Source organism: Microtus pennsylvanicus, chromosome 22 (assembly GCF_037038515.1).
Source record: "Microtus pennsylvanicus isolate mMicPen1 chromosome 22, mMicPen1.hap1, whole genome shotgun sequence".
Lineage (NCBI taxonomy): Eukaryota > Metazoa > Chordata > Mammalia > Rodentia > Cricetidae > Microtus > Microtus pennsylvanicus.
This window is the reverse complement of record NC_134600.1, coordinates 9,160,108-9,185,495: the sequence shown is the minus strand read 5'-3', so window position 1 is coordinate 9,185,495 and position 25,388 is coordinate 9,160,108. Positions and strand designations below refer to the sequence as shown.

Sequence of the window (25,388 nt, the reverse complement as noted above, 5' to 3'; positions counted from 1 at the left end):
CCTTGGCCTGATAGGGTAGAACTTAGGTAGGTGGGGAAGACTAAACTGAATGCTGGGAGAAAGAAGGGGGGAGTCAGAGAGAAGCCATGGAGCTGCTGGAGACGGATGCTGGGAACTTTAGCAGGTAAGCCACAGCCACATGGTGATACACAGATGGATAGAAATGGGTTAAATTAAGATGTAAGAGTTAAGGGCTGGTGAGATGGCTCAGCGGTTAAGAGCATTGCCTGCTCTTCCAAAGGTCCTGAGTTCAATTCCCAGCAACCATATGGTGGCTCACAACCATCTGTGATGAGGTCTAGTGCCCTCTTCTGGCCTTCAGGCATACATGCAGAAAGGATATTGTATACTAAATAAATACAGTTTCTGTGTGATTATTTCGGGTCTGAGCTAGCAGGGCGGCCGGGAACCAACAACCTCCCTCCACTAACATTCTTCCTCTAGACCAGGTAAGAAGAGGGAAAGGAGGACAAGAGAAGACGATGTGAGCAATAGTACGCTTTGAGGTTTCAAGCTACTGAATTTGGGGGATGTTTTGCTACCAAAGACGACGACAGGAAAGGCACGGACACAGAGTGCCATGAAGAATACTCGTAACAGGGTGGGGAGAGACAGAAAGTCAGAGGAAGCCTCTCTGAATCATGACAAAGCATTCCGGAATGAACTGAGCCAGCACAAGACACAGTCTGACAAGAGCAGTAGGTGTCTGGGTGGGAAGAGTGTTTCTCCAGCGTAAGCGATATGGCTAGGTCAGTGCTAACTGAGATGCAGAGGCTCCTTCATGTGGACTGCCACCATAAGAGATCCTGCCCCTGGCTGGGTCCCTAATATGAGTGCAGCAGGCTCCATAGCCCCACCTCACCCCAGCCCAGTCTCTCACGTCACCCAGAAACCATCGCCCAGCTGGCTGCAGACCACAGCCTGGACCTTGGGTGTGTGCTGGACTAAGGGCCTCTCCTCTGGGGCTGAGATGTGCAAAGTCCACTGGCTATAGACCTGCCAATGGCAATCTCCTCTGTCCTTTTGTTTACTCTAAGCTAGGAAGCACCGGCTATAGACCTGCCAATGGCAATCTCCTCTGTCCTTTTGTTTACTCTAAGCTAGGAAGCACCTGCTCCAGGCACCACTCTCAGCCCTCAGAAAAGCAGCCAGTGATTTCAGTCTGCTAGGATGTCCTGATGGCCCTGCGGCAGCTCAGCAGCCATCTTTCCCCTCCGGCCAGTCTCAGGACCTTAGTCCAGCCCTAGGTCCTGGGAAGAGTTTCCAATTGGCTTATTGGATGGAGACGTTAATAAAACCAACATTTTAAATAGTATCTTAGATGAGATTAAAGGAATCTTACTTATCAAATGAGACTTTCACTTTCAAGTTATAATTCAGCTCTTGCAATTTCACCAACAGTCTGGAAAGAAAAACAACAGTCATTACCTTAAAAAAAAAACCTGTTGACTAAAATGTATTTTTTGTGTAAATTCCCCAACTATAAACAGTTGTACAGGCTGCTCTCTTTTCCCTTTTAGGTTAGGGTAGTCACAATGACCTGGGACAACATTCTAACACTAATGGACTAATAGCGCCGACTTTACATTCTAACCAGAAGTTAGTGAAAGCAACGCTTTTGTACAGAACCCCGCCAACACAGATCTAACCAATATTCCCACTCTTGACCAATTACTATATGGGCAAAAAAAGTGGATACTACTCTTTACAAAACTTGTATTTCATTTCCTGTGCTAGCGAGAGAAAATATAAAGCACCGCCAAGAAATGAAATTCCCACTGCTACCCTAGTCAGAAAAAAGCAGGTTGGCACCCGATCACTGGCCGTGAAGAAAGAGAGAGTGGACTAAGATCCCGTGAGCCTCTGCTCTGATAACTAGACACCACGGCACAGGGGGGTGGGGGATGGGATGGACTTGCAACCTCTAATCAGGAGCAGGTGACAGGGGTTTCCTCTTTCCTATTGGTTCTGAGTTCTAGGTTTCCCTCTTGCTTGACTGTGCTGCTGCCAGAGAAACAACGCCCGCCCGTGCTGCCACAGACGCTCCTGGAGGAGATGAGGCCAGAGCTGCAGGGCCCAGCTGCTCATCCCCAGGGCAACACTTGCTGAATGCGGCCCACTCCCCAGAATACGCCAAAGCATTGGCAGAACGTCTCTCCGACTCCAGCATGGAGAGAAGCAGACTACATACAAATATCACCCTGGTTTTAAAAACTGAAATTGTTAAAACTTACGTACATGGGCCTATATGTGAAATATGCACGCACGTCGTTTTATATTTATGGCAAGATTATGGGAGGATAGACACAGGATGGTCGCTGCAGCTGTGCACGGGTATTTAGATCCCAGGCCGCTGGTCCAGCCTGGTGAAAGCATTCACTCACAGGACCACGTACATGCCACACACTGTTGCGGTGACTATCTGGAATTCACACAGCTCCATTATGAACCTCTGCTCATGGGGGGAAGGCTGCTGGGAACTGGGTCTGTTATGTACATTTCCGAGGCTCTAAGTTCCTCTTACTATGAAAATGGACTGTTTTGCAATTAGCAAAAAAGCAGGCACGTGTGCATATACGGAACTATCCCTTCATTACCTCAACTTCACAGTGAACTGCACCCCGGTCTTCAATACCAGCGGCCTCTGGGGATGAGTCGGCATGCATGGCTGTCGCTCCACCACGAAGGAGCTGTAAATGTCCAGGAAAGCAGACAAGTCAGAGTTGTCATCGCACTTAACGCGGTAAAAAATAAACAGATGAATGGTATTTTTGTCCCCAAAGAGGAAATAGATGGAAAAATGGAAGGACCGAAAACATCGGAGTACCCGAAAATATTCTGAGAGTCTGACAAACTAGGTAAGAAACACACTGTCTGATCTAGGTGTGGCGCAGCCTCCAGGTCACTGGGGATGGGGAAAGAGGCCATGGAGGAGTAGCCCGAGGGACCCATGTGGCTAACAGGGAATGAAGGACCAAACCAACAGCCTCGGTGGGTCTCAGAGCCTGGGTGGAAAGGCCGTGAAGGGCCCCGGGAGATGAGAAGACCGGATATGAAAGCCAGGCATACTGGGAAGCCACAGCACAAGGGAAAGGACGGACATTCTGAGGTCAGACTTGTTGAGCCAGACAGACTGGCTGAGGGGCAGAAGGAGAAGAGGCATTGGCAGAAGCCAGGAACCTCGCGCAGCCCACCAAAGCCTTCCAAACCGATGGGCTTTCTAAGGCAGCCGGTCCTCCGGGCTTACCTCTGAATGAGCTGTTGGAACAGGACGAAGGTGCGGTCTGACAGGACCTGCTTGTTTTTGGTGATCGGATCTGGTTCATAGGTGAACTTTTGTTCCAGCTCCTCCAGCTTTTTAAGCTGCTGACGAACCTGCTGCAGACTCTCCGCGACGATGGTGAACCTGGGGAGGTACGAGAGACACGAGTCTCAGTCTCAGTGAGCCGCAGTCCCAAAGCAGCCTGGCCTCAAGAGACTCACAGAATCCACACTCAGGGAGAGATGGGGAGGTGGGAGTCTGCTGTAGCCTTCAGCTCAGTTACTTGTAGAGTAAAACTTAGCATGCAACTGAAGAATTGCAACACGGTTCTGAGAGCTGCAGGCTTGGAGGTTTTTGCCAACTTGACAGGCTATCATTTTTTCTGGGAACCTCAACTGAAAAAGAGCCTCCATCAGAGGCTCCAGAGGCAAGCCTGTAGGCATTTTCTCAATCAGTGTCTAACATGAGAGGATCCAGCCTACTGTGGGTGGTGCCAACCCTGGGCAGGTTATCCCGGGGTGAATAAGAAGCAGTCTGAGCAAGCCAAGGGGAGCAGTCCAGTAAGCAGCACCCCTCTTTGGCTTCCGCTTCAGTTCCTGCTTCCAGGTTCCTGCTTTGGGTTCCTGCCCTGACTTCCCTTAGCTACAGAGCATGACCTGAGAGTGGTGAGCTGAAATAACCCTTTCCTTTCTAAGTTGCTTTTAGTCATGTTTTTTTTCTCTTTCTCACAGCAATAGAAACCCTGATGAAGACAGCTACACAAAGCAAGTCTACCGGGCAGGGCAGGGCCTCCAGGTAATCTCTGATTTCAGGGTAGCTAGGATTTCAAAAGGGCCAACCATAGAGGACAGACAGGGGACCAGTCGAGCTGATGCCTCAGGAAACACTGCTTTAAGGATAGGCTGACGCGGCAAGGCCTCCTAGAGACACTATGAGGGGCTGGGCTTGGGGTAGCCTAGGACAGAAGAGGAAAGAAGGAAGTGGCATAGGTCACATCCTCTAGCCTGACCAAAGAGGACACTAGTGACTGCCCTGGGGCTTTTCCTTCCTGACAGTCAACTGCTAATGGCGTCCCACTTCTGAGGCAGGCACCCAGGGTACCACACACTTACTCAGAGAACCAGAGTAGAAAATCTTTGAGAAAACACCTGCCCCTCATGGAAAATGCCGACTTCTCCTGGGGGCTTTCCAACTCGGACCCACATCACCAGGGGGGCTCCTCATCGTGATGTGGGTGCTTTGCTGTGGAGAATCTGCCAGGGTCTCCCACGAGATCCATTCCAACAGTGACTCACAGAGAAAATGGCAATCTACATACTGAGAGTCAGTGCCACAGAAAGAGGTTTTGTGACCCATGGCAACCACCACGGTCTCCAGATAGCCCAGGGCTGACCAGCTGAGGGCCTAGGAAAACAGCATCCTCAGGGTACAAGGTACAAGGTCATACAGGGTTGGATAACTCTCCTCTACCCATGAGCTACTTAGGATACAGATGGACAATTTACAGGATGAAGATAAATGGATGTATGTTAATTTTAACTTCAAAAAGAAAAATAGTTCAATTTCGGGGCTGGAGAGATGGCTCAGAAGTAGAGTCCTGACTGCTCTTTTAGAGGACCTACGTTCAATTCCCAGCAACCACATGGTGGCTCACAGCCATCTGTAGTATAGTAAGATCTGGTGCCCTCTTCTGGCTGCAGGCATACAGGCCAGCAGCAATACACTGTATGCATAATAAATAAATTAAAAAAAAACAGTTCAATCTCAATAACCCCACTAGCCCTCTGGCTCGGGGTGCCTGGTGACATCTAAGACCACCATCCCTTCCTTTCCATTCCAAGGTTCCTCTGCTCCATCCTCAGCGGATCTCAGAGGCCCTTCCCTGGACCACGGTAACAGGCTAGCAGTGAACTGGCTGGTGGGCTTCTGTTTCTATTCTGTCCTCCAGCCTGCTGCCAGGGTGACCTTTCTAAACAAAGACGCAGAGAGAATGTGGACCCTGTGTGAGAGAGAAGCCTGCTTCGTTTTCAAGGGCCATCATAGCGAGGCCGGTTCCAGAAAGGGGCTGAGATCTTTCTTCCAAGGTCAGTAGTAGCACCTGTTCCCCTGCCCGTGCCCCCTCTCTGGCCATCCAGCAGGTCATCTGCAAACTCTGCAGTGCAGGCACAGCTTACCAGCTCTGCAGCTGATCGAGGCAAGCATTGGGCGGTCCCCCAATACAGGCGCTCTGCTGTCTTCGCTTCCAGTCCACCAACTCGTCGTTGATCAGGACGTTCTGCGTGAGCTCGATGGCATTCAGCAGCTCTCGTATTTTGTGAATTATTTCCTAAAGGAAAAGGAAGCCTCAGGGTTGTGTGTAAATTCACTGGTAACTACTGAACTTGGGAAGATTTTTTAAAGCAAAGCGTGTTTCTCTTCATTCTCAGCTGGAGAGGTCTACTTTCTCCAGGCTGGTGGGGTGGCTCAGCAGGCAAAGATGCTCACTAAGCCCAAGCTTGGTTCCTAGGGCTCACACAGTGGGAGGAGGGGAGGGGCTCCTATAAGTGGTCTCTATCCACCCCCAAACAAAGATGCATTTAAAGAATGAACTTTCTTTTCCCGTTTAAACCGGAAGCAGCCGCTACCTTTCTCTTATTGTCCAGCATTAGGAACATCTTCTGAAGTACCAGCTGTTCTTGCTTCTGGTCACTCTTGGCCACGCCGTTGGCTTCACTTTCTGTCAAAGAAGGAAGAGGAGGTAGGCATACACGTGCAAAAAGATCAATCCGACCAAAGCAAGAGTCACACGAGTTGACGTAAAATGTGATAAAAATGCGAAATCTGACTCTTGTTTGAGGTTAATTGATAATTTGAGCCGGGCGGTGGTGGTGCACGCCTTTAATCCCAGCACTTGGGAGGCAGAGGCAGGCGGATCTCTGTGAGTTCGAGACCAGCCTGGTCTACAAGAGCTAGTTCCAGGACAGGATCCAAAACCACAGAGAAACCCTGTCTCGAAAAACCAAAAAAAAAAAAAAATTGATAATTTGACAGAATCTAGAATCACCTCGGGGATAGGCTCCCGGCATGCCTGCGCTGGGGACAGACACACACCTGTGTTGGGGACAGGTTCCCAGCATGCCTGCACCAGGGACAGAGGCCTGTGTTGGAGGCAGGCTCCTGGCATGCCTGCGAGGGATTACAGTGACTGAAAACCCTACCCGGGCAGTGGGCAGGACTAGTCTCTGGGCAGGGACCCTGGACTACACAACGGGAAGAGGGGACCTGAGTGCAGCATCCTTGTCTCTCTCTGCTTCCAGCTTGTAGATGCGACGTGACAGCCGCTTCAAGCTGACGACCACCCCACTGTAAGGAACTGCACTGTGAACTGAGGGCTAAAAGGAAACCCTTCTCCCTTAATCTGCTTTCGCTCGAGTATTTTCTCACAGCCATAGGGAAAGATACTAAGACAGTATTTACTGGGGAAAAAAATGAGAAAAACGTCTCCTAAGTATATAAACAGCTAAGTGCATCCTGCTTAAACTGAGTACCAGTTCTCGGCAACCCACGTGGACTGGAAAATTATAAATTCCCATGAAAAACTGGAAATCTAGTACTTAAGTCATGGTCCAGGTTTTAGTGCAAAACTTTACTTAAGTGTACACAGATCTCGTCAGTAGCCTTGAAAAGTAGACAAACAAGAAAGCAGCAGCTGCGGACCCTTTGCCCCGCATCTTCTCCCCCCGCACTAATAATCTGTCCCTACCGACCAGATGATTACCCGGGCGCCATGCTCTGCAGCCTGACCTTTTGGGGTCACTTTAGTTTCTGTTATCATTTTAAAAAGGCAACACTAAAACAGGTGACGTTGCTGTCACACGCGAGCTGCGCTGCGGAGTTAGGACACAGAAACGCCATTTGGGTACCACTCTACCTTTGTCAACAAAGACGGCGTTCTCCTCCCTTAAAACGTCTGACAAAGGCTGGGGACAATTTTGATCGTCACGACTGGGGGTTTCTGGGTAGTACTATGAGCATCTGGTGATGGAACCACAGATGCTGCTAAACACGACACAAGATTGTGCTGCAAAGAAAAATATCTGCTTCTTCAGCAGAACTGGGCACGTAAGACACACTGGCCTGGGTCATCAGGAGCCCAAAGCAGACAACCAATCAAAAAACATCTGGCAAACGTTCACTGCTGTAGACAGGGAAAAATACAGAAAACATCTGGCAAACCTTCACCACAGTAGACAGGGGAAAATGCAGAAAACATCTGGCAAATGTTCACTACTGTAGACAGGGAAAAAATGCAGAAAACATCTGGCAAATGTTCACTACTGCAGACAGGGGAAAAATACAGAAAACATCTGGCAAATGTTCACTACTGCAGACAGGGAAAAATACAAAAAACATCTGGCAAATGTTCACTACAGTAGATGGGGGAAATGCAGAAAACATCTGGCAAATGTTCACTACTGCAGACAGGGGAAAATACAAAAAACATCTGGCAAATGTTCACTACTGCAGACAGGGGAAAATAAAAAAACATCTGGCAAATGTTCACTACAGTAGATGGGGGAAATGCAGAAAACATCTGGCAAATGTTCACTACTGCAGACAGGGGAAAATACAAAAAACATCTGGCAAATGTTCACTACTGCAGACAGGGGAAAATACAAAAACATCTGGCAAATGTTCACTACTGCAGACAGGGGAAAATACAAAAAACATCTGGCAAATGTTCACTACAGTAGATGGGGGAAATGCAGAAAACATCTGGCAAATGTTCACTACTGCAGACAGGGGAAAATGCAGAAAACATCTGGCAAATGTTCACTACAGTAGACGGGGGAAATGCAGAAAACATCTGCCAAATGTTCACTACTTTAGACGGGGGAAATGCAGAAAACATCTGGCAAATGTTCACTACAGTAGACGGGAGAAATGCAGAAAACATCTGGCAAAGGTTCACTGCTGTAGACAGAGAACACTGTTTTAATTCTTACCTCTATTCTGCGAGGTTTTGCACTTAAAGTCATATTCGTCCTGTAAATCTTCTAGGGTCTTGATTTCATGCTCTATGCACTGCAAATAAAGATATAAATAAGTTTTCTACCACCCTAAGAGATGAGTCGGCCTTGTAGAGCTCTCATCTTTAACACAAAATACTTCCATAATAAGAATGTAACACTTCAGAGGGCGGAAGAAGCCTGAGGCTTCCCACTGAAGATAATGAAATGAGGGGAGCCCGGTACACCCCTCACTGACAGAGCCATCAGATGAGAGGAGAAACAACCAGGAGAGTGGCTTTAGCTTGGGGACTTGCTGTCTGGAATGATCCTCTGGTACACTGACTGTACATATAACACAGCATTCTGTCCCCTCTGGTACACTGACTGTATATATTATAACACAGCATCTGTTCCCTCTGGTACACTGACTGTATATATTATAACACAGCATCCTGTCCCCTCTGGTACACTGACTGTATATATTATAACACAGCATCTGTCCCCTCTGGTACACTGACTGTATATATTATAACACAGCATCCTGTCCCCTCTGGTACACTGACTGTATATATTATAACACAGCATTCTGTCCCCTCTGGTACACTGACTGTATATATTATAACACAGCATCTGTCCCCTCTGGTACACTGACTGTATATATTATAACACAGCATCCTCTCCCCTCTGGTACACTGACTGTATATATTATAACACAGCATTCTGTCCCCTCTGGTACACTGACTGTATATATTATAACACAGCATCTGTCCCCTCTGGTACACTGACTGTATATATTATAACACAGCATCTGTCCCCTCTGGTACACTGACTGTATATATTATAACACAGCATCCTCTCCCCTCTGGTACACTGACTGTATATATTATAACACAGCATTCTGTCCTCTCTGGTACACTGACTGTATATATTATAACACAGCATCTGTCCCCTCTGGTACACTGACTGTATATATTATAACACAGCATCCTCTCCCCTCTGGTACACTGACTGTATATATTATAACACAGCATCTGTCCCCTCTGGTACACTGACTGTATATATTATAACACAGCATCTGTCCCCTCTGGTACACTGACTGTATATATTATAACACAGCATCCTCTCCCCTCTGGTACACTGACTGTATATATTATAACACAGCATCCTCTCCCCTCTGGTACACTGACTGTATATATTATAACACAGCATCCTCTCCCCTCTGGTACACTGACTGTATATATTATAACACAGCATCCTCTCCCCTCTGGTACACTGACTGTATATATTATAACACAGCATTCTGTCCCCTCTGGTACACTGACTGTATATATTATAACACAGCATCTGTCCCCTCTGGTACACTGACTGTACATATTATAACATGGCATCTGTCCCCTCTGGTACACTGACTGTATATATTATAACACAGCATCCTGTCCCCTCTGGTACACTGACTGTATATATTATAACACAGCATCAGTCCCCTCTGGTACACTGACTGTATATATTATAACACAGCATCTGTCCCCTCTGGTACACTGACTGTATATATTATAACACAGTATCCTGTCCCCTCTGGTACACTGACTGTATATATTATAACACAGCATCAGTCCCCTCTGGTACACTGACTGTATATATTATAACACAGCATCTGTCCCCTCTGGTACACTGACTGTATATATTATAACACAGTATCCTGTCCCCTCTGGTACACTGACTGTATATATTATAACACAGCATCTGTTCCCTCTGGTACACTGACTGTATATATTATAACACAGCATCTGTCCCCTCTGGTACACTGACTGTATATATTATAACACAGCATCCTGTCCCCTCTGGTACACTGACTGTATATATTATAACACAGTATCCTGTCCCCTCTGGTACACTGACTGTATATATTATAACACAGCATCTGTCCCCTCTGGTACACTGACTGTATATATTATAACACAGCATCCTGTCTCCTCTGGTACACTGACTGTATATATTATAACATGTCATCCTGTCCCCTCTGGTACACTGACTGTATATATTATAACACAGCATCCTGTCCCCTCTGGTACACTGACTGTACATATAACACAGCATCTGTCCCCTCTGGTACACTGACTGTACATATTATAACACAGCATCCTGTCCCCTCTGGTACACTGACTGTATATATTATAACACAGCATCTGTCCCCTCTGGTACACTGACTGTATATATTATAACACAGCATCCGTCTCCTCTGGTACACTGACTGTATATATTATAACACAGCATCTGTCCCCTCTGGTACACTGACTGTATATATTATAACACAGCATCTGTCCCCTCTGGTACACTGACTGTATATATTATAACACAGCATCCTGTCCCCTCTGGTACACTGACTGTACATACAACACAGCATCTGTCCCCTCTGGTACACTGACTGTATATATTATAACACAGCATCTGTCCCCTCTGGTACACTGACTGTATATATTATAACACAGCATCTGTCCCCTCTGGTACACTGACTGTATATATTATAACACAGCATCTGTCCCCTCTGGTACACTGACTGTATATATTATAACACAGCATCTGTCCCCTCTGGTACACTGACTGTATATATTATAATATGGCATCTGTCCCCTCTGGTACACTGACTGTATATATTATAACACAGCATCCTGTCCCCTCTGGTACACTGACTGTACATACAACACAGCATCTGTCCCCTCTGGTACACTGACTGTATATATTATAACACAGCATCCGTCTCCTCTGGTACACTGACTGTATATATTATAACACAGCATCTGTCCCCTCTGGTACACTGACTGTATATATTATAACACAGCATCTGTCCCCTCTGGTACACTGACTGTATATATTATAACACAGCATCCTGTCCCCTCTGGTACACTGACTGTATATATTATAACACAGTATCTGTCCCCTCTGGTACACTGACTGTATATATTATAACACAGCATCTGTCCCCTCTGGTACACTGACTGTATATATTATAACACAGCATCTGTCCCCTCTGGTACACTGACTGTATATATTATAACACAGTATCTGTCCCCTCTGGTACACTGACTGTATATATTATAACACAGTATCTGTCCCCTCTGGTACACTGACTGTATATTATAACACAGCATCTGTCCCCTCTGGTACACTGACTGTATATATTATAACACAGCATCTGTCCCCTCTGGTACACTGACTGTATATATTATAACACAGCATCTGTCCCCTCTGGTACACTGACTGTATATATTATAACACAGCATCTGTCCCCTCTGGTACACTGACTGTATATATTATAACACTGCATCTGTCCCCTCTGGTACACTGACTGTATATATTATAACACAGCATCCTGTCCCCTCTGGTACACTGACTGTATATATTATAACACAGCATCTGTCCCCTCTGGTACACTGACTGTATATATTATAACACAGCATCCTCTCCCCTCTGGTACACTGACTGTATATATTATAACACAGCATCTGTCCCCTCTGGTACACTGACTGTATATATTATAATATGGCATCTGTCCCCTCTGGTACACTGACTGTATATATTATAACACAGCATCTGTCCCCTCTGGTACACTGACTGTATATATTATAACACAGCATCTGTCCCCTCTGGTACACTGACTGTATATATTATAACACAGCATCTGTCCCCTCTGGTACACTGACTGTATATATTATAATATGGCATCTGTCCCCTCTGGTACACTGACTGTATATATTATAACACAGCATCTGTCCCCTCTGGTACACTGACTGTATATATTATAACACAGCATCTGTCCCCTCTGGTACACTGACTGTACATATTATAACATGGCACCCTGGGCCTCTGGGACATTGAACTGTGTGTCCTGTGTGACTGGGGTCAGCAGGAGTGCCTGTGTGGTTAACAGGGTCCTCTTTGACACAGCTCAGTTGAACAAAGTGTATGCTGTTCATCCTACAAACAAGCCTCGTTTTTCTGAGATCTGGTCACGTGTCTACATGTTTTCTCGGGATTTCCCCGACCATTCCCAGGTTAAGGGCATGTACTTCTCTATTTTAGTGGACCAGTTCCCTAACAGATGGCAGAATAAAGCCGTGGCAAGAATTTGGGGTTCAGAAAGGTGCTCCTGTTACCCAGACCTCCAGCACTACTGAACCTCTCGGCTAAGGGGCCTTTCTTATGTCATATGGAGTGGGGTGGACAGGAAGGCCCTCAGTTGTTTGTTTCCCGTCTTGGGGCTTTATCTTAAGGTTGCGGGAGAACCCCTCATTCTAGGCAAGTGTACTGAGATGTATTTGAATGAAATAGGTTTTGTTCCTCTTCCGAGCCCTAGACTAAATCTGCTCTAGAAGATGCGTCACAGGGAGCTCCGTGTAACTCCAGGGACACCCCGTAAGAAATGTGGCTAGAAAGGGCTGGTAAGTACAGCATCCAGCTCACTGGACAGAGAGGGCAAAGTCAACCTTGACCGCATGAGCCACAGGAAGAGAAAGAAGCTCAGGGTTTAGAACCCAAAGCAGAGGCCATAAGACACAGAGCTGAGCAGTTTACCTACTTCTGTTTAGAACTTTAGAATGATTGTTTTTCTTTTCAACTTAGATTAGGTTCTAATTAATTAATTAATATAATTTCAAATTATATTAGGTTCACACCTGGAGAAACTGACACGCTGTCCCCTTGGAAGTTGTGGAAGAAGGCATGTGTCCACTCAGTACTCACCATGACTTGGTCCTTCACGTTTCTGACCTTGCTGTCCAGTTCCTTCTGTTTATCCAGCATCACGGTGTTCTGAATGTTCCCCTCCTGGGCCTTTAACGGGAAACACACCGTTAATAGTCACCCCTTTCTCTGACACACTTACTCGCTTGCCTACACGCCAAAGCCAGTCCCGTGCCCTGTGGCCTGCCTACCTCTAAGGCTTATTAGCGATTCCCCGTATATGAATCTAAAACAAAACAGAACAAAAATCCCTCATTTCTCAAGGCCCTGGAAAATGCTGCCAAACTACTATAAAAGCTAAAGAAGGGTAGGCGTATTCGTGCCAAGGGTTTGTATAAGTTTCCATTAACATATCTGTGTAATTGAACGGAGCGTGCAAGCATTACTTCAAGTTTGTCAAATTCTGCGCACAGGTTATGCACGTAGTCCATAACTATTACCTTACGACCTTGTGATTCAAAGTCTCTCTAGGCCAGCAACACCTTCATCTGACAGCTTTCCTGAAGTGCAATCACAGGCCCTAATCCAGAGGCTAAGTCAGAACCACCTTCCCTCCATCCTAGTGATTCAGGGGTCCACCAAAATTCAAAGGTACTGCCACTCGAGACCAGCGAGGCCGCTGTTCCACTACAAAATCTACAGTCAATACAGATCTGGGTTCTGGAGGGAGTCATGCGTCCTGACAGAGGGTTTAGACATCAGCACCTGTGTTCACCACCTCGGGTCATACCTAAGCTGGGGCAAGGCCAGACAATACTCCGGACCTAGCGGTGAGTGGTAAGACAGCAACTGTATCTCCAAGATCCTAGCAAACGCTGTGCCCATCAGCTGTGCCTGCATGGCCTTCACAGCCTGGACTCGACCTAGATTTGACTAGGCACCAGGAATGCTTGCCCCACGGAGAGGTGTAAGCAAATGTATTTCCCCTCCTGCTTCTCGGTCTTCACTATTACCTTTCAAAATACCTTATATTTTATCTCTTTAAACTAATAGAAAAGAAAACCATTAAAACTGCACAAAGTAACGATCACGTGACATTTCAACAGCTTATCAACCATTGGGTAATGCTTTGGTCAGAGCAAGCACACACAACACTTCTCCACGGCAGACGGTTCGGCATCACTGTACAGTTGAGCACCACTGGCTTTTCTGGGCTACGTAGTGACCGTTAGAACAGTTCCTCTACTGTGAAGAAGCATGGCAGAGCTGCCTCTTTGAAACCGAAGGTCTACAAAACATTTACAATCTATTCTTTCATTCTGAGACAGTCTTCCGTACCCAGAGAAGCCTTGAACTGTAACTGAGCGTGACCTTGAACTCCTCAGACACTCGCACAAGTCCTGAGATTATAGGCTTACACTAACTACCATGCTACCCCAGAAGTTGATTCTTACATTTAACGCGATCATATTCTATCTTCACCATATTTAGTGGGAAGTTTACAACTTCCCAGCACTTTGGGGTACCGTCTTCATAACACACACTTCTGGCTGAGTTTATTTCTCAGTGTTCCTGTTCCTGCTCATTTTTCCACTCAGAAGACAGACCCTCGAATGGTTCATTATAGACGGCTATAGTATGCTGCCACTCTCTCCCATTCTATCTGAGTTTCTCGGGCATTCCTTGCTATTAATTTCCATTCATTTTTCACAAGGATTTCAAAATGGTCTTGAACAGCTTTAGAACACATATTACAATTGTTATTAGGACTGCATTAAAATTATTAACTAACTCAGTGAAAGCTCATAGTTGACGATCTTAATGAGCATGCTTTTTTGTCTCGTTGGGATTTGGGATATTTTAGAACAGCTTCCTACAGACAGGGGTGGCCCTCAACATTCTGTGTGGCCCGGAACGCCTGACCTTCCTCTTCCCCCAAGCTGTGGAATGACTGACAGGTTGCACAGCACCACAACCACTTCAATTACTGAGCTCGTGGTTTTGTCATAACTGCGTTGGCCAACACCACCAGCACGGCACGAACGCACAGAGGAAGTACCAGTCACCCGCACCGCGTGTTGCTGACATACTGGAATTTTCCAGTGAACTACTGTCCCTAGAGCATGCCATGAGGAAGAGACTGTATTTTAGCTCATCAATGAGAAAGCCACCAGCTCTTATCTGTAAGATGTTTTCTCAACCATGGGCTCAAGACTTTATCAGAACTCTCTAGAATTTTTGCAGAGAAGTCAAGGCTTTTTCTTCTTGTATCTTGTAAGACAGAGAATTACACGAACGGATTTCCCAGGAAGTCTACCTTTGCAACCGCTAATAAACCCTACTTACCGTGAAACACACTTTTTATAGTTCAGCACTCAATTCGGTTCCATGCCCTTTTATTGTGCAGATATCACACAGACAGCCATGAGCAAATCTGGTCTGTGACTGTTTCCTGCCCTGGTTTTTATCAAGCTCCACAGAAAGTTATGTTGTTGTTGTTGTTTGTTGTTTTCATTTCAGCAGAAGTTTGAGACATCTGACTACCAGCAGTTTCAGAAGTATGTGAAAAGGACTGGCATCCAGAGTCCCGTATGTCACCTCACAACGGTGACGACGCGAAAGGGACTTCTCTGGCCATTCGGAATGAGTCACTTCCCTGTGTAGCTCCATAAGGAGGAGGTTCCTGCCCATTCTAGGAGATATTCGCTGGGGTCTGCTTCAAAGCCATGTGGGTGCCATGTCGTATGTGCCCAACCGAGGAAAAGGTCCCTGGAGGATCCTGACTTCCTGGTCCCCTCCCAAACTATCAAAGCTAGCTGGGTGACCAGGGTGCGGACAGGAAATGTTAAGAATGGGACACACTCCCTTACAGCTGCCTTATTGATGAACGATGCTTGGTGGAGTCCAAGCATCCCCCTGTTTCAGTCCGTTCATGTGACTCTGGTATTTCCCTCTTGCCCCCGCTCCTCTGCCCTACGCCTATCTCCTGTTAGGAAATGGCTTCTTTGGGACCATATTGGCACCCATTTAATGCCAAGATCATTAAGACCACTCTAAAGCTTTTAACAACCCAGGAACACTGCAGCCACAGAGGCATCAAAGGCAGCAGACGAAACATTAGAGTCTCCTAGAAAACTATGTGTAATGTAATTTTTTTTCTAAAAATTCTATTGAGAAACAATGGGGTGGGGGTGAGGTAGCCCCAGGAGACGGCTGAGTGAGCAAAGCCCTTGCCATGAATGCAGAGGGCCTGAGTTCAAAGACCCAGCAAGTGTAAAACCCAGGCACGTCATTGTATTCCTGCAAGCCCAGGGCGGAGACAGGCAGGTCCTGAGAAGTCATAGACAGCCAGCCAAGGCCAAGGAGAGCTCCAGGTTCAATTAGAGAACCTGTCTGAAAAATTACGGTGGAGAGTGACGGAGAAAACAGGAGACTTCTCAAGTCTCCTCCTCGGGCCTCGGTGTGCTCACGCATAGGTGCGTGCACACACACGCAGGCACACGTACACAGAAGGAAACTAGCAGGGGACACCACTTTCTGGGGCAACTCAGAATTTCGCACGTTTGGCTGCTTTAACCGGTTGGAGCCGCACACATGTATTAGGATGTTTCATCCGCAGCCCGCGGATCCCACTGTCCCCAAACTGCACTATTTTCATGCACACACCAGGCTTGTCTTCCAGCTCATCCGTGCTTAATGATGACAAGAAAATGTTGACGTCAGCTGTGGGGGGAGGGGTGGCAAGGAAATGTCAGACTAGAGCACCGTGGCGTGGGTGTCTACTGTGCCTCTCATGCTCCCTAAGCAGCACCCCCACCCGACCCCACAACTGAGACTTTCCTTCACATCCAATGGGGCCTTGGCAAAGGGTGCAACCCTCAGAGGTCATCGGGGTGGCTCAAAATGAACCTCTCCCCCAAGTCGTATGTATTTTTAACCAGCAGTTCAAAAGTGGGCAAGCCTTCAAGTCCCTATGAGGTAGCCAGAGGGCGGGACTGGTATGGCAGAACGGAGATTGCCCCTGCTGCCTGCAATGCCTACCCTAGGCTCGAGGTCAAATGTGAAGGGTGGCAAACCAGTGTGCAAAGGTGGGCAGTCTGTCCTTCTGTCAAGCTGGTGTATCTGACACACAAGGAGAGCCACCGCATGCTGCCGCTAACATGGAAATTCCGCATAAAGAAAAACCCCCTCTGCAGGCTTCTTATATACACGCCAGCTGGGGGTCAGCCTGCTCCGCTAGGAGCCAAGGCAGCCAGCCTTCACTGTAATTCTGATATACATACATTAGGACAGGTACCAACTGAGCCATGCAGCTTCAGGTTAGGACAAACAATATTACATGCGTAGCACGTCAAAGCGTCTTTGCCATCGTAGGCGAACAGTATCTAAACGCCCGAGGGAAGCACGGGTTCTCCAGGACTGTGGCAAAAGGTCACAAAAGCAGGGAGGAAGGCCTTCGCCAGCACTGACCTTTGCCCCCTTTTCCCACTGTAGCGGAGTTCACTTCGTTACCTACTGACAAAACACACAAGGCACAGATTTTACTGTGCCCTCTGCATGCTCCTCCCAGGCTTGGGATGGTTTGGCCAGAGCTCGTGCGACATTGGCTTCACAGCCACCTGCCTACCTGGTCCTCAAGTCCCTCGACACTTCTCAAGAAAGGAATGAAAAATGCCGCCGCGACAGCCAAAGCCTCACTGAACCCAGTTGCTGGGCAGGCCTACAGGATGACTAGCGAAACCATGACCCCAAAGCCAGTAATACTAGAACTCTGATTCATCCATGGTTTGATGTCTGAACATCAGTGAGCGTCTTCATCTCGTTCAAACTGAAGCTTTCATTTTCCTAATGATTTTTCTCTTACTCTCCCAAACCTGCCGTGTCCTAGAAACGTCTTCGTCCTGCCTTGCTCTGACTTCTCCCTCAGCAGGCAGCATTCTCCGAGAGACTCAAGCCACAACTGCAGAGTGGTTCTTCACCGTCCCCCCTCACAGCCTGAATTGCGGGGCTTTTCCTGTCTTCAGGAACTCTGAGTACACCTGCCATGGCCACCCCCCACCCCACACACACACACAACCCGATGATTCTGTCTGCCTCCATTCCTGACCTGCCCTCTTCACACACAGGCCCCGCCCAGCCGTGTCATCAAGCAGCGTGGCATCTCCACCTCTGCCAGCAAGCACCTCGATTACAAGCCCATATTCTCACTAGGAGTCAACTCCACTAGACAAGGGTGCTTCTTAAAGCACGGTTCTAGAAAATTCCTGGCTCTGACCATCCTTGCTTCCTGGAGTTAAAAAGTCAGAGGTGTATTTATCAGTGACTTGAGAAAGGCCCTGGCAATATCTGTGAAATACATGATGTATTTCTTATATTTCCCTTCTAACAGTACCGCTTAGAATAAAGTACCTGATTAAATCTCTGGGCATTTTCCAAAATCTTCCTCTCTTCCTTCAGGCAGTTATGGATGATCATGGACATCTGTACGGGATCTTCCTGGAAGTTATCCTAGACACAGGTGATAAGGATAAATAAAAATAAGTTTCGGAATAGCCACAGGTGGTAATGGAATGGAATATGAGGATCACTGGGATTTTGGCAACCGTGAAAGGTTTCCGAACATGCAGACTACAAGTACATTAAATCGGATAGATAAGGACACTGAAGTGGATTCTGGCATTGCTTCCGTGTGGCACCGGTCTAATCCACAACGCCTTGCTTCTGACCACACGAGCATGGGCGCTGTGCACAGCATTTGGAGCATGGGCGCTGTGCACAGCATCCGCCTCCACACAGCACAACGCCAGGGTCCAAAACAGCCTGACTGCAGACAGCTGCCTGGGATGGACAGTAGGGTTGGAGTCGACAAACAAAGTTTCTGCTCTTTGGGGAACACAAGGGCTTTACTTATGGAAATGAATTTTATTCAGGTCTTTTAATTTTATCATATTAGACATAGACTTCATGACTGTGTAGGTAAATTGGATTCCATCTTTATTAAATGGTAGAATTGCAAGGATGTCAAAGAATTGCTTTAAAATAAATTCTTTTTTTTTTATTATCAATAAATGCCTGAGCAGTATTAACTATTTTATATACTGAGACGCATGAAGTTGTGGAAAAATTTCTCAGATAAAAAGTGGTCATGAGTAGAAAGTCTGTAAAATCTTTGTTTGGTACAAGTCTTTCTATTCCTTAAGAAGCTTATCGTATGCCTACTAAATCTGACTTAAGGGATTTTTTTTTTTTGCTGTTGTTATTTTGTTTTGGTTTTTGTTTGTTTTTGGTTTTTCGAGACAGGGTTTCTCTGTAGCTTTGGAGCCTGTCCTGGAACTCACTCTGTAGACCAGGCCTGGCCTTGAACTCACAGAGATCCGCCTGTCTCTGCCTTCCTAGTGCTGGGAATAAAGGCATGGGCCACCACCGCCTGGCGGTTTTTGGTTTTTTGAGACAGGGTCTTTATGTAGTCGTAACTGTCCTGGAACTCACAGAGTCTGCCTGCCTCTGCCTCCTTGAGTGCTGGGATTAAGGTATGTGCCACTGTTGGCCACCACGCCCAGTAACATATTTTTATAAAAAACAAAAATACTCCTTTTATAAATTAGGACAAAAATTACTTTGTCTTACCAAATTTGAGCAATTTGATTTTTTTTTTTTGTTTTTTGTTTTTTCGAGACAGGGTTTCTCTGTGGCTTTGCAGCCTGTCCTGGAACTAGCTCTGTAGACCAGGCTGGTCTCGAACTCACAAACATCCGCCTGCCTCTGCCTCCCGAGTGCTGGGATTAAAGGTGTGCGCCATCAGCGCCCGGCTGAGCAATTTGATTTAAAAAGAAAATATTTTCGTACGTGGATCCTGAGGGTCTGGGGCAGTATTAAGTGTAAAAAATTCAGAGTTTCAGGCAGGCTAAGCAGGCACTCTGAGCACTGACCATACCCACACCTCTTCCTAAATGCTCTAGTATCCATTGCCTGTAATCCTGAAGCCAACCGCCTTCTGCTAGAATAAGGAGACAATGCATGACATAGGAACTATTCGTGATAGTCTCCAACTAATTCCTCAACACAGCAACTGAAGTAAACTGTACTTGTAACTAGAATAAAAACATTCATCTCAATCGTTCTGTTTTCATGATCAAAGCTATTGTGCAAAGCACTGGCAGCCACAAGTTCACCACCAAGCAGCCTGAATAGGAACAAAATTTTATCAACTTAATATGATTTCCCATCTCACTGATAGCAGCTCACAGACCTCTTCAGAGAGAAAACAGAATAGAAGGCTTCCAACTACCTAGGGTGAAATGTTTTGTTGTGTCCCACTAAACCTTTCGTTTCTGTTAAAACAAGAAAGTGTTAGGCTATAGAAAAAGTGTGGTGGCCAGGCTAAGGGCACGCTGGGGGCACATCTGAAGAGCCAGTGGTAGACAAGTCTGCCAGAAGCAAGGCAAAGTGGCTCTGGTCCAAGTCACTCACGCACTGGGCCCCGAGTGGGCCAGACCTTCCTGGAGTATCTTCATCTGGACCCACAAGGGCTTAAGATTCATTCAGCTGATCACTAAAATTTCTTGGAGCTTAGTGAGTTACTGTAGCTCACTGTTCTGAAAATGAAGCCCCTTTCCTTTGGTCTCAATAGCAACAATTTTTAGTGAAACAAAGTTTTACAGCATGATGCTTAAACCTGAAATCTTTTGTGCGTTTATAAAATGAATTGAACGCCAGGCTGTGGTGGCGCATGCCTTTAATCCCAGCCCTTGGGAGACAGAGGCAGGTGGATCTCTGTGGGTTCGAGACCAGCCTGGTCTACAAGAGTTAGTTCCAGGACAGGCTCCAAAGCTACAGAGAAACCCTGTCTCGGAAAAAAAAATGAATTGAAATTGTATTGATTTATATTTTATAAGCGTTCGCCACATAAAGAGAGTTCCTTTGTCCCTGTAACTTCTCTGAACACCAGCGAGTATGTGCTGAGCATCTGCTGAGCGGAAGTACAGGAGAGGCTTGAAGTAAGCGCAGAGATGCTTCCAGTAACGCACAATGCCAGTTCGTACCTGAAGATTGCGCTTGCTTTTCCTTATGTTGTGCTGCAACAGAAAGTTATTCTCCAGAGAAAAGCGGCTGTACTGATCATCCAGCTGGGAAAGGAGGTCATGGAAGCGGATGGTGGCAAAGGAATCGTCATTGGCAGCGTGCTCCCTAGGAGATCGGAATTTACAGCTCATTCCAGACACTATTTACAACACACGAAAGAAATGCTGCTTCCCTTCCGGACAGTGTCCAAAGATAACACGTTTCTTAGGCTTATTTTTTTCTTCTTGCTTTTATTAGCAATTTGCATAGTGTTATTACCATGTTATTGCATAGTCTTATTAGTATTATTAGCAATTTGCATAGTATTTCTATTCTACACAACTGACGAAAAATTATAGAAAGTATCAGAGATTGTCCAGAAAAACTATTTGTGGTATTTATCCCCAGACAGAAAAAAACCAACAGGGGCCTGGACTTTCTATATCAAATACTTCCAGAACGTTTAGAGTTTTTCCATTAGCAAATAATGTGTTTAAGACTGGGAAGTACTTAAAGACTCATGGCTTTGGTTTTATGGCTACTGGGGAGATTCAGTTTCTGTAAACACAGCTCCAAAGCGACTTCACCGACAGATATCTTTGAAACACACTCCATTCCCTCGCCAGGGGGTTTTGCTCACCAGTCTTGCTTTTCCAGCCACTGGGCCAGGTACTGTCTGATTTCCATGGGAAAGCTATCATCGTACAGCTGGTGAACCTGCTCCAGGAACTTGGAGTCCAGCTGTTGAAGTTCGTACCACTGAGACATCGTCTGCGGGAAAAACACACGCGTGTGAACAGGCAGCTCCGGCTCCGGGCGGAGCCGCTGAAGCAGCGGGCTCTCACCCTTCCTAACGCGGAGACCCTTTAAGACAGCCGTACCCCGTGGTGGTGATCCCCAACCATACAATGTTTTCAGTGGTGCTTCCTAACTGTCCTTTTGCTATGTGATGAATCAGAATGCAAATATGCTTTGGAGATAGAGGTTTCTCGAGGGGGTCGAGAACCACTACTCTACCCTGTCGGTCTCTGAAAAGCACGACGTGGATGATATCTATATTTAATATTCATCTTTATTGAATTTTGGAATCATTTTTTTTCCTCTGCGGAAAACATATCCCCAGGTCTTTACTCAAAGGTCGGCGCGGCCTACACTAGCTGGCTTGCTTCAGGGATAGCCACCCCTCCCGGGAAAACACTACCCCTTCGCTGGACAGATTTTTCTGCAGAGCACTCGTTTCTCACCCAGACCCATCCCATATTTTCCTTTGTACTTCATTACCTTTTCTGTTAAAGTAAAGGAGAGGGAACAAGGTCTAGTAAGCTGGGGATCCAATAATATTTACAAAGGAATCTCTACTTTTTCTCAAACAAGCAGAAAACATTCTTAGAATGAAGATATTGCAAGCACTTCCTAAAACTTTTCTACTAAAGTACAGCCCATTTTAAAGCTTGTATTTTATTTCAAGATTGTTATGTTTTATATATTGCATGCGTGGTACCACATTATGAGTGGAAGTCGGAGGCCAGCCTGCGGAGCTGAACCATGTGCGGTGTGTCATCTCCCTGGACGGAAACAATAGCCGTGCCTGGCACACCACACCTGAGATCAGGGCACTTGGAAAAGCCGAGCCAAAAAGGCCGCGAGTTCAAGGTCAGCCTGAGCTGCGTGCTGAGTGCTAGCCTAGTTTGCAAGGTTACGCAGGGAGTCACCGTGTCAGAACAAAGCAACCACACTAAACGGCACTTGAAGGGATAAAATAGATAAATAGGAAGCATCACGGCATTCCCTAACTTAAGGAACTCTTAAGAACACATTTTGTATGGCCATCACATAACAGTTCACGCACCGGTGCACACAAGCATCACTTCATGCAAATCTAGTCCTGCCAGACCTCTGGGGAAGGTCTGCATCCGGTGGGGTCTGGAGGTGTGTGGATATTCAGACATGCTTCTGCGCATTCTTGGGCACGAATGAAGTCATGTCTGCCGCACGAAAATGGACTACTAAACTAGTTGCCATTTCAAGTACCAATAAAAAGAACTCCAGCCCACCCACCATGTGGCACGTCTGTGGAGCAAATTGATATTTTACATCTGGTTTACCTTTGTTGACATCCAAATCAGTCCTACCCAGCCCTGTTAGGGACGTGCCTAAACCAAATATGAGGGACTGTCAGGCCACGGCGCCTGTGTAAGCTCCACTGGATACAAACCTGTCCATCGAGAGACCCATCCTGACAAACCCAGAACCAAGTTCATATTCTCATGAAACCCGAGACGCCTGGCTCTAACAGAGTTTGGGGGTGACTTCTTCCTCTGCAGTTTTAGGACCAGCTGTCTCTGCACCTCCAACAAACATGCTACCCTCCCAATCTAGCCTGTGCCGCACAGACTGGACCACGCTGCTGCCAACAAAGGTCTGTCTGTATAAACGACCCTTCTTCCTAAAGCTATCTGTTGCACCCACATCGGCTTGCCCTGCTTCTTACCAGCATCAGCTCCAATCTTCCCTGTGAAGTACATGACTGTCTCCCACCGTATTGTAAGCATCAGCGCCTCGGAGGGGGTACATTTTGCTATTGGCATCCTCTGAACCCCAGACAGTGCCAGGTATATGGCCTAAATCATAAGCGTTACTGAGCATGGAACAGTGTGTCCTACTGAAACCTGGGATGTTTCAATAGGCTTTGGGCAGCAACAGTCAAACCCCATGACGATCCTACAAGTTTGAGTCTGGCAACCTCACTGAGCAATCAGGGCTCAAGTCGTTTCGCCCAGATAAAAACAGCTTTCACCCACCTGTACATTTACTACTCCGTGGTAGCCCGGGAGTTATTATTAAGTAATAATTACACTATTAGTGCTGCTTCGGTAACTACATATCACTTTTACGTTCCAGAAAACTGCTTACGGGCATGACTGAGATCCCAAATGCATTGACTTCCACGAACACTTACTGGACTGTGAAGAACACTTACTGAACTGTCTCCGGGTGCAGGCTGGGGATTCAACGCAAGCAACCGCCAAACACAGCAAATTGGGTGCCTGTTGCGTGCAGCGCACGGGATGGCAGCGGCTCTGGAGCCGGGACCGAGCTGCTACAACTGCGGAAAGAATAAAACGGAAAGTGGCCAGGCGGTGAGGCGAGCAAGGGTTAAGTGGGAAAGTGCAGAGTCTTCCGGGAGACACTTCAATTGCACAAGTCTATTGCGATTACCCAACCGTGTGGACGGCCAGGGTAAGGGCTCCAAGAAGAGCCATGAGCTAAGCAGAGGGTCCCCGGTGATGCGCGGTGCCAGGTCACCTGCAGGCAGCGGACCCCGCACCTGGAGGGGCGCCCCACTCTGCCCTCACCCGCACCCGGCGCTCACTCACTGCACGCGGGTGCCCGAGTCGGGGCAGATCTCCCTGCGCCGCTCAGCTGCGTCCCAAGAGGGTCTGAGGGGCGCGGTTCCCGCGGTCGCCGGGAGCCTCGACAGACTCAGCGCTGGGGGGAAAACGAAAGCACCGGGCTGAGGAAAAGGCCGAGGGCGCCCCGCCTCCTCCCGCACCAGCCAATCAGAAGCGGGATTTAGCCGGCTGTTCCGCGAGCGCGCCACCTCCCCGCCGCCCGCGCGGTGTGGCTGCTTCTCGGTCTTCCTGTCCCTCGTCTCCCCACCCCCCTGGGTAAGAAAGCTGGGGCTCCGCTACGCCGGTGCAAACCGCAGACTGGAGGCTCTGTTTACAAGTTTGGAGAACAACGACAGGGAAGCTCTGTGCTTGCGGAGGGTTAGTTGCCGAGACCCAGCTTTAAGTAGCTGCATCGCTGAGAAGGCAGAGTTGGGGACTGGCGACTACCTGCCCTGTTTCTAAAGCCAGGGGATGTCCGCTTTACTTACCCGTTTAAAAACCTTCAACACAGGGACTTAACTTTAACTCAGCAGTTAAGACAATTTGTTCTTGCAGGGGACAGACGTTGGATCCCTGGTGCCCACATGAAGGTTCCAGAAGATCTGGTGCCCTCTTCTGACCTCTATAGGCACCGAGCATGCAGGTGGTGTACATGCATACATGCGAGCAAAACACACGACATAAAATGAATAAATCTAATTAAGAAGTTTAAGAAAAACATAGCCGGGCGGTGGTGGCGCACGCCTTTAATCCCAGCCAGCACTTGGGAGGCAGTGGCAGGCGGATCTCTCTGTAAGTTCGAGGCCAGCCTGGTCTACAAGAGCTAGTTCCCGCAATTGACACCTTCATTGTTGAAATTTTCCTCCCTTGTGATCATGAGGATAGAACCTCCTTGCTCCTTTGCTCCTTCCTGGACTTCTCTATGGCCCCCATCTCCATTACTAAACCACTAACCGCAAAGGTCAGGACCTCATCTCCCCTTCTCCCATTGTACTTTTGGTG

At 47.2% G+C, this 25,388-nt stretch overlaps 1 protein-coding gene across 2 annotated transcripts in view; it reads right to left on the bottom strand.

Annotated features, from left to right (window-relative positions):
* Positions 1 to 24,533, bottom strand: part of Stat1 (signal transducer and activator of transcription 1) — a 40,900-nt gene extending 16,367 nt beyond the window's left edge. The window contains exons 1-12 of one of the 2 annotated variants that reach the window (XM_075955990.1): positions 24,372 to 24,533; positions 23,975 to 24,100; positions 21,635 to 21,765; positions 20,976 to 21,120; positions 18,343 to 18,441; positions 12,994 to 13,083; positions 8,248 to 8,326; positions 5,887 to 5,978; positions 5,437 to 5,588; positions 3,248 to 3,406; positions 2,598 to 2,690; positions 1,343 to 1,402 (exon numbers count right to left, since the gene is read on the bottom strand). In XM_075955990.1, the coding sequence (XP_075812105.1) occupies positions 1,343 to 1,402; positions 2,598 to 2,690; positions 3,248 to 3,406; positions 5,437 to 5,588; positions 5,887 to 5,978; positions 8,248 to 8,326; positions 12,994 to 13,083; positions 18,343 to 18,441; positions 20,976 to 21,120; positions 21,635 to 21,762 (1,097 nt within the window). In that variant the 5' untranslated portion in view covers positions 21,763 to 21,765; positions 23,975 to 24,100; positions 24,372 to 24,533. Of the gene's footprint in view, positions 1 to 1,342; positions 1,403 to 2,597; positions 2,691 to 3,247; positions 3,407 to 5,436; positions 5,589 to 5,886; positions 5,979 to 8,247; positions 8,327 to 12,993; positions 13,084 to 18,342; positions 18,442 to 20,975; positions 21,121 to 21,634; positions 21,766 to 23,974; positions 24,101 to 24,367 lie in introns of both variants that reach the window. The other variant, XM_075955991.1, reaches the window with a different exon arrangement.
* Between the last annotated feature and the right edge of the window lie 855 nt (positions 24,534 to 25,388).